This window comes from Nerophis ophidion, linkage group LG10, assembly GCF_033978795.1.
Source record: "Nerophis ophidion isolate RoL-2023_Sa linkage group LG10, RoL_Noph_v1.0, whole genome shotgun sequence".
Taxonomy (NCBI): Eukaryota; Metazoa; Chordata; class Actinopteri; order Syngnathiformes; family Syngnathidae; genus Nerophis; species Nerophis ophidion.
Genome location: NC_084620.1, coordinates 12624697 through 12641458, shown reverse-complemented (window position 1 = coordinate 12641458; position 16762 = coordinate 12624697). Strand labels below are relative to the sequence as shown.

Here is a 16762-nt window from a genome sequence, read left to right as displayed (position 1 = left end):
AGGGGCGGGAGGGGGGAATTCTTTTTATTTATTTTTTTCTTTGTCATGAAAAAATGTTTTTTGGGGGGGGGGGTTGGTGCACTAATTGTAAGTTTATCTTGTGTTTTTATGTTGATTTTAATAAAAATAAAAAAAATTATTCTGCGGCCCGGTACCAATCGAACCGCAGCCCGGTGGTTGGGGACCATTGCCGTAAAACAATAGAGAAGCGTGTGCAGGGATCCATCCATCCATCCATTTTTTACCACTTATTCCCTTTGGCGTTGCGGGGGTTGCTGGTGCCTATCCCAGCTGCATTCGGGCGGAAACCGGCGTACACGCTGGACAAGTCACCACCTCTTTCTGTTATTTTATGATCTATCAGAAAATGAAATAAACAATAAACCAAATGACAGGATGTTATTGATGTAATTTGCAGAAAATAAATAGGCTGACCAACCGTTGTGCAGCATGACACCGTATACCAGGGGTCCCCAACCTTTTTGTAGCTGCGGACCGGTCAACGCTTGATAATTTGTCCCGCGGCCCCAGGGGCGGGAGGGGGGAATTCTTTTTTTTTTTTTTTTCTTTGTCATGAAAAATTGTTTTTTTGGGGGGGTTGGTGCACTAATTGTAAGTTTATCTTGTGTTTTTTATGTTGATTTAATAAAAAAAATAAAAAATTCTGCGGCCCGGTACCAATCGAACCGCGGCCCAGTGGTTGGGGACCACTGCCGTAAAACAATAGAGAAGCGTGTGCAGGGATCCATCCATCCATTTTTTACCACTTGTTCCCTTTGGCGTTGCGGGGGTTGCTGGTGCCTATCTCAGCTGCATTCGGGCAGAAACCGGCGTACACGCTGGACAAGTCACCCCCTCTTGCTGTTATTTTATGATCTATCAGAAAATGAAATAAACAATAAACCAAATGACAGGATGTTATTGATGTAATTTGCAGAAAATAAATAGGCTGACCAACCGTTGTGCAGCATGACACCGTATACCAGGGGTCCCCAACCTTCTTGTAGCTGCGGACCGGTCAACGCTTGATAATTTGTCCCACGGCCCAAGGGGCGGGAGAGGGGAATAATTTTTTTTTTTTTTTATCCTTTGTCACGAAAAATTGTTTTTTGGGGGGGGGTTGGTGCACTAATTGTAAGTTTATCTTGTGTTTTTTATGTTGATTTAATAAAAAAAAAAAAATTAAAAAAATTATTCTGCGGCCCGGTACCAATCGAACCGCGGCCCGGTGGTTGGGGACCACTGCCGTAAAACAATAGAGAAGCGTGTGCAGGGATCCATCCATCCATCCATCCATTTTTTACCACTTATTCCCTTTGGCGTTGCGGGGGTTGCCGGTGCCTATCTCAGCTGCATTCGGGTGGAAACCGGCGTACACGCTGGACAAGTCACCACCTCTTGCTGTTATTTTGTGATCTATCAGAAAATGAAATAAACAATAAACCAAATGACAGGATGTAATTTGCAGAAAATAAATAGGCTGACCAACCGTTGTGCAGCATGACACCGTATACCAGAGGTCCCCAATCTTCTTGTAGCTGATAATTTGTCCCGCAGCCGGGGGGTGGGGGATTCTCTTTTTTTTTTTTTTCTCTCTTTGTCATGAAAAAGGGAGTTTTTTTGGGTTGGTGCACTAATTGTGAGTGTATCTTGTGTTTTTATGTTGATTTACAAAAATAAATAAATAAATAGATAATAAAACATTCTTCTGCGGCCCGGTACCAATCGAGCCGCGGCCCGGGGGTTGGGGACCACTGCCGTATACAATACAGAACCGTGTGCAGGGATCCATCCAGCCATCCATTTACTACCGCTTATTCCCTTTGGGGTCGCGGGGGGCGCTGGTGCCTATCTCAGCTACAATCGGGAAGGCGCCGTACACCCTGGACAAGTCGCCATCTCATCGCAGGGCCAACACAGATAGACAACATTCACACACTAGGGACGATTTAGTGTTGCCAATCAACTTATCCCCTGGTGCATGTCTTTGGAAGTGGGAGGGAGCCGGAGTACCCGGAGGGAACCCACGCAGTCACGGGGAGGACATGCAAACTCCACATAGAAAGATCCCGAGCCCGAGATTGAACCCTGACTACTCAGGACCTTCGTATTGTGAGGCAGACGCACTAACCCCTCTACCACCGAGAAGCCCGTGTGCAGGGATGTGAATACAAATACAACATGTAATGTACCGATGATCAAAAGCATTTATTCGGATCGGAATGTCACACTAACAACATCTTTGACAATCAAAGCATAATCGTGAGAATCCACATTTTGTATCCTTGGCATCGCTATAAGTGCCGCCGCTCTCTGAGCAAGCAACAGAGCTCCGCCCCCATGCGCGCTCCCGCGGCAGGGAATGCAACATTTCGCACGGCACCGTCACTCACCGCTAGCCAGCGCTAGCAGCCACTTATATTTAGGCGGTCAAAAGTCAGGAATATGATTCGCACATTCCAAGTTTTTGGATCCATAACGAAAATTATTGTGAAACCCCAACAATCCACCTTTTGTGAGGTAGAGCACGTGCTACGAGATGTTTTCCAAAGCAGTTCGTCTCTGATTGATTGATTGATTGAAACTTTTATTAGTAGATTGCACAGTTCAGTACATATTCCGTACAATTGACCACTAAATGGTAACACCCGAATAAGTTTTTCAACTTGTTTAAGTCGGGGTCCACGTTAATCAATTCATGGTAGCTAACAGAAACTCTGACACGGTGCGCGAAAAACCCCACATGTTTTATAATTCATAACTTTGTTATTATACACTACAGGCCAACGTGATTATCTGCACTTGAGTTGTAATCATGCAAGGTACTTAAATGTTTCTGCCTATTACACACAACTTTTTTACATTAAATAACAAAACTGAAAATTAACTGGAATTGTTAGTTGATACCAGACTGATACATTTCACATGAAATGTAATTTTTTTTAAATGTCACAAATACTAAATGATGACAAAACATTATACTTGCGTAAGAATCAGAAAGTTCATGGTTTGTAAAATATTTGTGAAAATATAATGAAAAATACACATTTTATTATGTAGAGTTAGTGTCATTAATTCAGATGATTGATTGATTCATTGATTGAAACTTTTATTAGTAGATTGCACAGTTCAGTACATATTCCGTACAATTGACCACTAAATGGTAACACCCGAATAAGTTTTTCAACTTGTTTAAGTCGGGGTCCACGTTAATCAATTCATGGTAGCTAACAGAAACTCTGACACGGTGCGCGAAAAACCCCATATGTTTTATAATTCATAACTTTATTATTATACACTACAGGCCAACGTGATTATTTGCACTTGAGTTGTAATTATGCAAGGTACTTAAATGTTTCTGCCTATTACAACTTTTTTACAGTAAATAACAAAACTGAAAATTAACTGGAATTGTTAGTTGATACCAGACTGATACATTTCACATGAAATGTAATTTTTTTTAAATGTCACAAATACTAAATGATGACAAAACATTATACTTGTGTAAGAATCAGAAAGTTCATGGTTTGTAAAATATTTGTGAAAATATAATTGAAAATACACATTTTATTATGTAGAGTTAGTGTCATTAATTCAGATGATTGATTGATTGATTGATTGAAACTTTTATTAGTAGATTGCACAGTACAGTACATATTCCGTACAATTGACCACTAAATGGTAACACCCGAATAAGTTTTTCAACTTGTTTAAGTTGGGGTCCACGTTAATCAATTCATGGTAGCTAACAGAAACTCTGACACGGTGCGCGAAAACCCCACGTTTTATAATTCATAACTTTATTATTATACACTACAGGCCAACGTGATTATCTGCACTTGAGTTGTAATTATGCAAGGTACTTAAATGTTTCTGCCTATTAAAACTTTTTTACAGTAAATAACAAAACTGAAAATTAACTGGAATTGTTAGTTGATACCAGACTGATACATTTCACATGAAATGTAATTTTTTTTAAATGTCACAAATACTAAATGATGACAAAACATTATACTTGCGTAAGAATCATAAAGTTCATGGTTTGTAAAATATTTGTGAAAATATAATGAAAAATACACATTTTATTATGTAGAGTTAGTGTCATTAATTCAGATGATTGATTGATTCATTGATTGAAACTTTTATTAGTAGATTGCACAGTTCAGTACAAATTCCGTACAATTGGCCACCAAATGGTAACACCCGAATAAGTTTTTCAACTTTTTTAATCAATTCATGGTAGCTAACAGAAACTCTGACACGGTGCGCGAAAAACCCCACATGTTTAATAATTCATAACTTTATTATTATACACTACAGGCCAACGTGATTATTTGCACTTGAGTTGTAATTATGCAAGGTACTTAAATGTTTCTGCCTATTACAACTTTTTTACAGTAAATAACAAAACTGAAAATTAACTGGAATTGTTAGTTGATACCAGACTGATACATGTCACATGAAATGTAATTTTTTTAAATGTCACAAATACTAAATGATGACAAAACATTATACTTGTGTAAGAATCAGAAAGTTCATGGTTTGTAAAATATTTGTGAAAATATAATTGAAAATACACATTTTATTATGTAGAGTTAGTGTCATTAATTCAGATGATTGATTGATTGATTGATTGAAACTTTTATTAGTAGATTGCACAGTTCAGTACATATTCCGTACAATTGACCACTAAATGGTAACACCCGAATAAGTTTTTCAACTTGTTTAAGTCGGGGTCCACTTTAATCAATTCATGGTAGCTAACAGAAACTCTGACACGGTGCGCGAAAAACCCCATATGTTTTATAATTCATAACTTTATTATTATACACTACAGGCCAACGTGATTATTTGCACTTGAGTTGTAATTATGCAAGGTACTTAAATGTTTCTGCCTATTACAACTTTTTTACATTAAATAACAAAACTGAAAATTAACTGGAATTGTTAGTTGATACCAGACTGATACATTTCACATGAAATGTAATTTTTTTTAAATGTCACAAATACTAAATGATGACAAAACATTATACTTGCGTAAGAATCAGAAAGTTCATGGTTTGTAAAATATTTGTGAAAATATAATGAAAAATACACATTTTATTATGTAGAGTTAGTGTCATTAATTCAGATGATTGATTGATTCATTGATTGAAACTTTTATTAGTAGATTGCACAGTTCAGTACAAATTCCGTACAATTGGCCACCAAATGGTAACACCCGAATAAGTTTTTCAACTTTTTTAATCAATTCATGGTAGCTAACAGAAACTCTGACAGGGTGCGCGAAAAACCCCATATGTTTTATAATTCATAACTTATACACTACAGGCCAACGTGATTATTTGCACTTGAGTAGTAATTATGCAAGGTACTTAAATGTTTCTGCCTATTACACACAACTTTTTTACATTAAATAACAAACCTGAAAATTAACTGGAATTGTTAGTTGATACCAGACTGATACATGTCACATGAAATGTAATTTTCTTTAAATGTCACAAATACTAAATGACAACAAAAAATAATACTTGCAAAAGAATCATAAAGTTCATGGTTTGTAAAATATTTCTGAAAATATAATTGAAAATACACATTTTATTATGTAAAGTTAGTGTCCTTAATTCAGATGATTGATTGATTGAAACTTTTATTAGTAGATTGCACAGTACAGTACATATTCCGTACAATTGACCACTAAATGGTAACACCCGAATAAGTTTTTCAACTTGTTTAAGTCGGGGTCCACATTAATCAAATCAAGGTTGAGTTTAAAATTCAAGATACATCTAAACCTCTCAACTCTGGACGAGATTATCTCCCAGACCCTGAAGGTAAAAAAAAATGGGTAAAACCTTTTTTCTTTTTGTGAAAATGCAATAAATGCACAGTTAACCCTCTTTTTGGCATTAAAATCCCATTAGTCCAGGTCCATATGAAACATTTCTCTAGTTAAAATCCTCTAATCAGGACTATATTACACTTTTGTATTTTTCCCATTTTTATTTTATTTTTGTCATGCAATAAAGGCACTTTTAACCTTTTTTAGACATGTAAACCACATTAGTCCTGGTCCACAAAAAACTAACTTTTTACCTAAAATCTAGATTGGATTATCCCACAGACCTAAAAGATTAATAGAAACACAGTTTGTAAGTTTTGAAACCTTTTATCTATTTGTGAAACTGCAATAAAGTCACATTCAACCCTTTTTTTAATATATGCACCACTAAAAAACAGTTTTTCAGTGCTTCTCAAATAGTCATGTGGCCCCCTGAGGGGAAGTGGTGGGGGTGTGTGAACATCCTTTATCAGTATCAAACTGCACTTCGAAAAGCTGCACTACAGAACGTGCTCATTGTAACCACTTTTGACTTCCTCATTTTGATTTAAATTGTATGTTAAAGTGTTTTATACATTGTGCTCCTGAGCAGTGTTCTGAAAATTACTTTTGAAAAGTAATTTATTGTAAATCGTTACTTCAACCAAAACGTAATTGAATTACCAATGGAATTACTTTTTAATAAATGTAATTGCTAACGAAAGTCATTTATACATAGCTTTTAAAAAAAAACCCGGCATATGCATTTGGGAGACATTTAATGTAAGAGCACGGTGTGCGGCGTCTGCTTTTAAAAGGCGGGGCCTGTTGCCAAGTGATGTGTGACGTCATTGAGGGTTTCAACGGAGCTGTGTTTGTTAGCTTTAGCTGTTAGCAGCGTCCTTTGTTGACATTGACATCAGCTCTTTTGAATCCTTTCATCGGATTGGGTTACCTCTGCTTAATAAATAGATTGAATGTTCTTCGATGGCTGTCATATGTTTTGTCAACAAACGGTGTATTGTTTGGATGGCAAATTTGTCACGTCAATCACTGATTTGTTGTTCAATATTCGCATCATGTTCATGTGTTGTCTGCTGTGTCTTAATAAAGATTTAACGTTATGAAGAGCGCCTCTTTTAGTGCTGCTTGTTGCGTTCACCAGTAGAACAATATTTCCTGCATTGAACTTGCTGAACTTATGACGTTGTCTTGTTGACATGAATAAAACCACTTCTAAAGTAGCGTGCCACAAGCACCGAGCTATCGCTAATAGCGTTGTAAAAGACCAAAAAGTAAATAGATTACTCATTCATAGAAAAAATAACTGCGTTACTAACACTGTTATTACGAACACTGCTTCTGAGGTAATGTTGATCAATTTATTTTTAGGTTTACTAGAATTTTATTTTTGTATATCAAATGTTTCAAATCAATCTCAAAACATTTTTATATCTCAAATAAGTAGCTATTTTTTTTTAATTTCAGGCATATTGATTTGCTGTTACAGACTAAAAAAAAAGTTATTTGTTGTAAATGGATCTCTTTTTACTTTTCCTAAATATCTAAAGGTATTCATATTCTCTTCATGTGATATTATGTCCCCTTCCAGTGTTGTTTTTAGTTTTAGTTTGTATCCAATCAGAATTCAGCTATCTTTAGTTGCCATGCTGTACCATATCTGCTCGAGGTCTACAGAATCAACTATTAAATATCCATCCATCCATTTTCTACCGCTTATTCCCTTTCGGGGTCGCGGGGGACGCTGGCGCCTATCTCAGCTACAATCTACTTGTTAAATATACTTGTTTTAATGAATGCTTGGGCCTACTAGGCTACTGTACAAACCCAGTTTCCATATGAGTTGGGAAATTGTGTTAGGTGTAAATTAAAACATAATACAATTATTTGCATATCCCTTTCAACCCACATTCAGTTGAATGCACTACAAAGACAACATATTTGATGTTCAAACTCATAAACTTATTTTTTTTTTGCAAATAATAATTAACTTAAAATTTCATGGCTGCGACACATGCCAAAGTAGTTGGGAAAGGACATGTTCACCACTGTGTTACATCACCTTTTCTTTTAACAACACTCAATAAACGTTTGGGAACTGAGGAAACTAATTGTTGAAGATTTGAAAGTGGAATTCTTTACCATTCTTGTTTTATGTAGAGCTTCAGTCGTTTAACAGTCCGGGGTCTCCGCTGTCGTATTTTACGCTTCGTAATGTGCCACACATTTTCAATGGGAGACAGGTCTAAACTGCAGGCGGACCAGGAAAGTACCCGCACTCTTTTTTTTACGATGCCACGCTGTTGTAACACTTGTCTTGCTGAAATAAGCAGGGGCGTCCATGATAACGTCGCTTGGATGACAACATATGTTGCTCCAAAACCTGTATGGACCTTTCAGCATTAATGGTGCCTTCACAGATGTGTAAGTTACCCATGCCTTGGCTACTAATACACCCCCATACTATCACAGGTGCTGGCTTTTGAACTTTGCGCCTATAACAATCAGGATGGTCTTTTTCCTCTTTGTTCTGGAGGACACCACATCCACAGTTTCCAAATATAATTTGAAATGGGGACTCGTCAGACCACAGAATACCTTTCCACTTTGCATCAGTCCATCTTAGATAATCTCGGGCCCAGCCAAGCCTGCGGCCTTTCAGGATATTGTTGATAAATGGGTTTGGCTTTGCATAGTAGAGTTTTAAATTGCACTTACAGATGTAGCGACCTACTGTAGTTACTGACGGTGGTTTTATGAAGTGTTCCTGAGCCCATGTGGTGATATCCTTTACACACTGATGTCGGTTTTTGATGCGGTACGGCCTGAGGGATCAAAAGTCTGTACTATCATCGCTTACGTGCAGTGATTTCTCCAGATTCTCTGAACTTTTTGATGATTTTACGGGCCGTAGATGGTAAAATCCCTAAATTCCTTGCAATAGCTCGTTGAGAAATGTTGTTCTAAAACTGTTCGACAATTTGCTTACAAAGTAGTGACCCTCACCCCATCCTTGTTTGTGAATTACTTAGCATTTCATGGAAGCTACTTTTATTTCCCAATCATGGCACCCACCTGTTCCCAATTAGCCTGCACACCTGTGGGATGTTCCATATAAGTGTTTGATGAGCATTCCTGAACTTTATTAGTGTTTATTACCACCTTTCCCAACTTATTTGTCAGGTGTTGCTGGCATCAAATTCTAAAGGTAATGATTATTTGCCAAAACATTTGTTTTTATCAGTTTGAACATCAAATATGTTGTTTTTGTAGCATATTCAACTGAATATGGGTTGAAAATGATTTTCAAATTATTGTATTCCGTTTATATTTAGATCTAACACAATTTCCAAACTCATATGGAAACGGGGTTTGTATTTTAATGTTGATCGCTATATGGTGGTACTTGGAGAATCAAGTTTTTTCTGTGGCCCTTGGTGGAAAAAGTTGTGAGAACCACTGGTCTGTTATGGAGCTTTGATGCCATTTCTTGTATTTTTACGTAGCTTTTACAAAAAAAAAAAAAAAAGCAATATGAAAAATGTTGACTAACAAAAAAAAGCAAAGACTGACCACATTCTTGGTCCTCGCTCAGGATTCCTTATGCTCACCTCAACTCATCGCGGAGGAAGACGGCCTGAGTCGACTGGCCCACACGGTCCAGGTTCTGGTGGGACTGGCTGACAGATCCACGTGACTTGCAAGCATTCAGAACCTGCAGTCAGAATGTTTGACCTCCCAACGTGAAGTAAATTGTCTGCAAAAGACTTGCTGGGTATTTTATTTTTGTCCCACAAGGAAAATAGGGACCCGAGACCTTTGAACCCAAGCTCAACTGTTTCAACTGGTGTGCCCAAAAAATTGCTTAATATTGGTTCATCAAGTACGTCCTTTGCCGCCAAATGATCAGAGTGCGTGCTACAATATTTCATTATCTCTGAAGAAAGCACACTTGGATGCAGTTTAAAGTAGTCACTGTACAGCTTGTACAGTGTGGCCTCAAAACCTGATTTTTTTTATGGGTGGTGGGTGCAGATGGTAGAGCAGCCGTGCCAACAACTTGAGGGTACCAGGTTTGATTCCAGCTTCCACCATCTTAGTCACAGCTGTCGGGTCCTTGGGCAAGAGCCTTTGGTGTCGTGGGTGGCTTCTGCCATCAGTGTGTGAATGAGTGTGTGTGAATGGTTGAAGGTGATGTATTGTGTAAAGCGCTTTCGGTGTCATTCCAAGTGTGGTAAAGCCCAGTATAAATACACCACATTTACCAATAAGGCCTTGAAGTGTTAGCATCTGACAGCATGAAGCCGAACCACTTAAAAGGCCATCTAGAACATTGATCCCTAACCTTTTTTTGCACCACAGACCGGTTTAATGTAGGCATTACTTTCAGGGACCGGCTTTCCACTTGTGCCAGATATATACAGTGGGGCAAAAAAGTATTTAGTCAGCCACCGATTGTGCAAATTCTCCCACTTAAAATGATGACATCCATCCATCCATCCATCCATCATCTTCCGCTTATCAGAGGTCGGGTCGCGGGGGCAACACCCTAAGCAGGGAAACCCAGACTTCCCTCTCCCCAGCCACTTCGTCTTAGGTACACTTCAACTGTGAGAGACAGAATGTGAAAAAGAAAATCCAGGAATTTACATTGTAGGAATTCTAAATAATTCATTTGTAAATTATGGTGGAAAATAAGTATTTGGTCAACCATTCAAAGCTCTCACTGATAGAAGGAGGTTTTGTCTCAAAATCTCACGATACATGGCCCCATTCATTCTTTCCTTAACACGGATCACTTGTCCTGTCCCCTTAGCAGAAAAACAGCCCCAAAGCATGATGTTTCCACGTCCATGTTTCCCCTATGGTGTTCTTGGGATGCAACTCAGTATTCTTCTTCCTCCAAACACGACGAGTTGAGTTTATACCAAAAAGTTCTATTTTGGTTTCATCTGACCACATGACATTCTCCCAATCCTCTGCTGTATCATCCATGTGCTCTCTGGCAAACTTCAGACGGGCCGGGACATGCACTGGCTTAAGCAGGGGGGCACGTCTGGCACTGCAGGATTTGATTCCCTGTCGGCGTAGTGTGTTACTGATGGTAACATTTGTTACTTAGGTCCCACCTCTCTGCAGGTCATTTACCAGGTCCCCCGTGTGGTTCTGGGATTTTTGGTCACCGTTCTCATGATCATTTTGACCCCACGGGATGGGATCTTGCGCGGAGCCCCAGACCGAGGGAGATAATCAGTGGTCTTGTATGGCTTCCATTTTCTGATAATTGCTCCCACAGTTGATTTTTTTCACACCACGCTGCTTGCCTATTGTAGATTCACTCTTCCCAGTCTGGTGCAGGTCTACAATTCTTTTCCTGGTGTCCTTCGACAGCTCTTTGGTCTTGGCCATGGAGGAGTTTGGAGTCTGACTGTGTGAGGCTGTGGACAGGTGTCTTTTATACAGATAACGAGTTCAAACAAGTGCCCTTAATACAGGTAACGATTGGAGGACTGAAGAGCTTATTAAAGAAGAAGTTACAAGTCTGTGAGAGCCAGAGATCTTCCTTGTTTGAAGTGACCAAATCCTTTTTTTCCACCAAAATTTACAAATAAATTCTTTAAAATTCCTACAATGTGAATTCCTGGATTTTTTTTTCACATTCTGTCTCTCACAGTTGAAGTGTACCTATGATGAAAATGACAGACCTCTGTCATCCTTTTAAGTGGGAGAACTTGCACAATCGGTGGCTAACTAAATACTTATTTGCCCCACTGTACAGCAAAAATAAGTGCATGAAAAATACAACTCACTGTAACGCTGAAATTAGTTGGAGCCCTGGACTTGTTTATTTGCAATGAGATGCAGATGGAAATCAGCCTTTGGCTACAATCTGTCACATTTTATATGTTCATTAATGTGCATTGTATCATGTCACAAAATTATAAAAAAATATATAACGAATGGAAAATTCCTATGAGGAGTTTTATTGTACATCTTTAAACAAGCTCAAAACAGGCGAAGGTTAAGTCGGAGAAAATGTGAATTATATTTACAAAGCGCTTTTTCTCTAGTAACTCAAAGCGCTTTACATAGTGAAACCCAAAATCTAAGTTACATTTAAAGCAGTGAGGGTGTTACTGGGAGCACGTGGGTAAAGTGTTTTGCCCAAGGACACGACGGCAGTGACTAAGATGGCGGATGCGGGGATCGAACTTGGAACCCTCAGGTTGCTAGCACGGCCACTCTACCAACCGAGCTAAACCACGCTATAAAATGCAGTCGTTTATAAATGATTTAATGTTTCTCTGCGGCCCGGTAGCAAATGTGTCACGGACCGGAGGTTGGGGACCACTGATCTACAACACAGGTAAAGTGAAGTGAATTATATTTATATAGCGCTTTTCTCTAGTGACTCAAAGCGCTTTACACAGTAAAACCCAATATCTAAGTTACATTTAAAACAGTGAGGTTGTCACTGGGAGCAGGTGGGTAAAGTGGTTTGCCCGAGGACACAACGGCAGTGACTAGGATGGCGGAAGTGCGGATCGAACCTGGAACCCTCAAGTTGCTGGCACGGCCACTCTACCAACCGAGCAATACCGCACTATAAAATTCAGTCGTTTATAAATGATTTAAATGTTTCTCTGCGGCCCGGTAGCAAATGTGTCACGGACTGGTATTGGGCCCCGGACCGGAGGTTGGGGATCATTGATCTACAACACAGGTGAAGTGAAGTGAATTATATTTATATAGCGCTTTTCTCTAGTGACTCAAAGCACTTTACATAGTGAAACCCAAAATCTAAGTTACATTTAAAGCAGTGAGGGTGTTAATGGGAGCAGGTGGGTAAAGTGTTTTGCCCAAGGACACGACGGCAGTGACTAAGATGGCGGATGCGGGGATCGAACTTGGAACCCTCAGGTTGCTAGCACGGCCACTCTACCAACCGGGCTAAACCACGCTATAAAATGCAGTCGTTTATAAATGATTTAATGTTTCTCTGCGGCCCGGTAGCAAATGTGTCACGGACCGGAGGTTGGGGACCACTGATCTACAACACAGGTAAAGTGAAGTGAATTATATTTATATAGCGCTTTTCTCTAGTGACTCAAAGCGCTTTACATAGTAAAACCCAATATCTAAGTTACATTTAAAACAGTGAGGTTGTCATTGGGAGCAGGTGGGCAAAGTGTTTTGCCCGAGGACACAACGGCAATGACTAGGATGGCGGAAGTGCGGATCGGACCTGGAACCCTCAAGTTGCTGGCACGGCCACTCTACCAACCGAGCAATACCGCACTATAAAATTCAGTCGTTTATAAATGATTTAATATTTCTCTGCGGCCCGGTAGCAAATGTGTCACGGACCGGTATTGGGCCCCGGACCGGAGGTTGGGGATCATTGATCTACAACACAGGTGAAGTGAAGTGAATTATATTTATATAGCGCTTTTCTCTAGTGACTCAAAGCACTTTACATAGTGAAACCCAATATCTAAGTTACATTTAAAGCAGTGTGGGTGTCACTGGGAGCAGGTGGGTAAAGTGTCTTGCCCAAGGACACAATAGTATTGACTAGGATGGCGGAAGCAGGGATCGAACCTGCAACCCTGAAGTTGCTGGCACAGCCGCTCTACCAACCGAGCTATACCGCCCCTGCATACCCAGGTCTTCAACATGGGTATGCAGGGAGCGCTATGACATTCCTGGTTGCTTTTTTGTAATTTTTTAAAACATATTTAGCACCGGAATTTCTCCTCAAATGGGAATGTTTTTGAATACACCTGAACATTGAGCCCACACACTGTCATGTAGTTGAATGTGTGCAAATAATTAAAGTTAAAGTACCAATGATTGTCACACACACATTAGGTGTGGCATAATTACCCTCTGCATTTACCCATCACCCTTGATCACACCCTGGGAGGTGAGGGGAGCAGTGAGCAGCAGCGGTGGCCGCACCCGGCAATCATTTTGGGTGATTTAACCCCCAATTCCAACCCTTTGATGGGTCCCGTTTTTATAGTCTTTGGTATAACTCGGCCGGGGTTTGAACTCAAACTATTACAACATGAATCACCAACAACGATATTGTTATATTCATATTAGCATTAGAGATAACTAGTGTTTAGGGCTCTAGTTGTCAGCTAGCGAGTAACACATTGATTCTTAAATGGCAGGCTCCATCTTGTGGTACGCCAAAGATTAGATTCATCATTTAAGTACGGTGTTTTATATTCTTATATTGAAAGACAGTGTTACTGTTCAAAATGTGTGTACTGTTACAGTGGCCAAATGTATCAAATATACTTGTTAAATAAAACCTGTGCCTTGTTTTTAATGAGTACTTTGGCCAACTACGCTACTGTATTTTGATAGTGGTCATTATGGTGGTACATGGAGAGATAAGTGTTTCCTGAGGTGCTACTTGGTGAAAAAGTTTGAGAACCACTGTCCTAGTTGTCAGCTGGTGATTACCACACAAGTTGCCAGCTAGCAATTAGCAGATTAGTTGTCAACTTGGGACAAGCTCTGTAGTTGCTAGCTAACGATGAGCGCTATAGTTGTCAGATAGCGATTACCACGCTGGTTGTTAGCTAGCGATTAATGGGCTATTCACTAATTAATGATTTGTGCGCTAGTTGTCAGCTAGCAATTAGCGCATTATTTGTCAGCTGGTGATTAGCGCACTAGTTGTCAGCTAGCGATTAGCACACAAGTTATCAGCTAGGAATTAGCACACTACTTGTCAACTTGGGACAAGCTCTGTAGTTTCTAGCTAACGATGAGCGCTCTAGTTGTCAACTAGCGATTACCACCCTGGTGGTTCACTAGCGATTAATGGGTTATTCGCCAATTAATGATTTGTGCACTTGTCAGTTAGCAATTAGCGCATTTTTTGTCAGCTAGTGATTACCACACAAGTTGCCAGCTACCAATTAGCATACTAGCTGTCAACTTGGGGTAAGGCCGGTTTGTAGTTGCTAGCTAACAATCAGCGCTATAGTTGTCAGATAGAGATTACTACCCTGGTTGTTAGCTAGCGATTGGCGCATTAGTTACCAGTTAGCGATCGGCACGCAGGTTTTTCGCTAACAATTATCGCAATAGTTCACATCCTGACGGCTAGAAATTAGCGCCCTAGTTGCCGGCTAGTTATTAACATGCCAGTTGCCAGCTAAGGATTAGTGCGTTAGTTGTCAGCTGGTGATTAGCTCACTAGTTAGTATGGCACAGTAACAAGGGACTTATAGGACCAGATTAATGTCAAATACAATCATTATTTCTTCCAGGATATGTACATAGGGGGCCCCGCTCCTTATCTCTATTAGTTTGGGGGCCCTTGGGCTGGAAAACAATGAAATCTCAGCAGATTTGCCAAAGCAGCTGTTTGCAGTCAAAAGCAGTTGCCATGAAGTCACGTTTTGCAGAGTTACCTCCATTATTGCTGTATTTCTTTTGTGATTTTTATGAATATTCTCCGCATTTAACGCAGGGTCTCAAACTCAATTCAACCAGGGGCCGCTGAGGGGAGTCTGGGTTAGGCTAGGCTCCCCAAATGACTTGCTTCAGAAACATGTTTCCATGTTTCGACTTCTTCAACCAGCAGCTATAACGACCCTGAGCTCATTTAAGCCTTAAATCATGCTAAATGTAAAACTGAAAGTAAAGATGATATATTTTGAGGAGATGGTTGCTTACAGGAAGTTGCCCAACGTGTCATTTTTGTGCTGTCATTTTGTGTTTACGCCCTTAGTACCTTGTTGGATCCAAGATTGCCATCAAATATTTAATTAGTAGCCCCCCAGGGTGCACAAGCCGTAATTGCACTAAACTATGAAGTTAAATTGAGGGCCACAAATTATGTGCCCGGAGGCCATGAGTTTAAGTGCCCTTTATAAGCCCTACACACAACTTTTACTCACACTTTTAGACTCTTCCTCTGCTCTTAAAGGGGAACATTATCACTAGACCTATGTAAGCGTCAATATATACCTTGATGTTGCAGAAAAAAGACCATATGTTTTTTAACCGATTTCCGAACTCTAAAAGATTAATTTGGCGATTTAAACGCCTTTTAATTGATAGCCTGTCGAGCGATGACCTTTCACCCGTGATGTCACAACATGAGGCAATAAGCCATTTTCTCAATCTTATTACACGCACCAAGTCAAATCAGCTCTGGTATTTTCCATTTTTTGGACTGTTTTCCCGTACCTTGGAGACATTATGCCTCGTCGGTGTGTTGTCGGAGGGTGTAACAACATGAACAGAGATTGATTGAAGTTGCACCAGTGGCCAAAAGATGTGAAAGTCCGTCGTTTGTTCCGCACACATTACCGACAACAGCTATGCTATGACAGAGATGGCACAGAGATGGCAAGAATGTGTGGATATCCTGCAACACTCAAAGCAGATGCATTTCCAACAATAAAGTCAACGAAATCACAAAGGTGAGTTTTGTTGATGTTATTGACTTATGTGCAGAGTGCTAATCAGACATATTTGGTCACGGCATGACTGCAAGCTAATCGGTGCTAACATGCTATTTAGGCTAGCTGTATGTACATATTGCATCATTATGCCTCATTTGTGGCTATATTTGCATCCAGCCTTTCCATCTACCCACATTTAATGCCAAACAAACACATACCAATCTGTTACGTCCTCGTGGCATCGTGCACAATGGGTGCTTCTTCCAAGATGCAGTCGGGCAATGACACAGCGTACAGGTAAGAAAACAGATTTATTTAACTACAAACAGACTAATAACAAAAAAACACTGGTGCTAAGGAAAAAGGTAAACAAACATTTACTAGCGTGTGAGCTAGGGAAACAGAAGGTGGCTAAGCGCGAAAGCATTAGCGAGTAAACACTTTAGAACACAAAGAAGCTAGGCGTGGAAGCTAGCAAGTATCA

At 39.7% G+C, this 16762-nt stretch overlaps 1 protein-coding gene across 1 annotated transcript in view; it reads left to right on the top strand.

Annotated features, from left to right (window-relative positions):
• Nucleotides 1-14178, top strand: part of lrch4 (leucine-rich repeats and calponin homology (CH) domain containing 4) — a 59481-nt gene extending 45303 nt beyond the window's left edge. Inside the window, exon 18 of the mRNA XM_061912422.1 lies at nt 9438-14178. Coding sequence (XP_061768406.1) covers nt 9438-9539 — 102 coding nt within the window. The 3' untranslated portion in view covers nt 9540-14178. The remainder of the gene's footprint in view (nt 1-9437) is intronic.
• The last annotated feature ends 2584 nt before the right edge of the window (nt 14179-16762 follow it).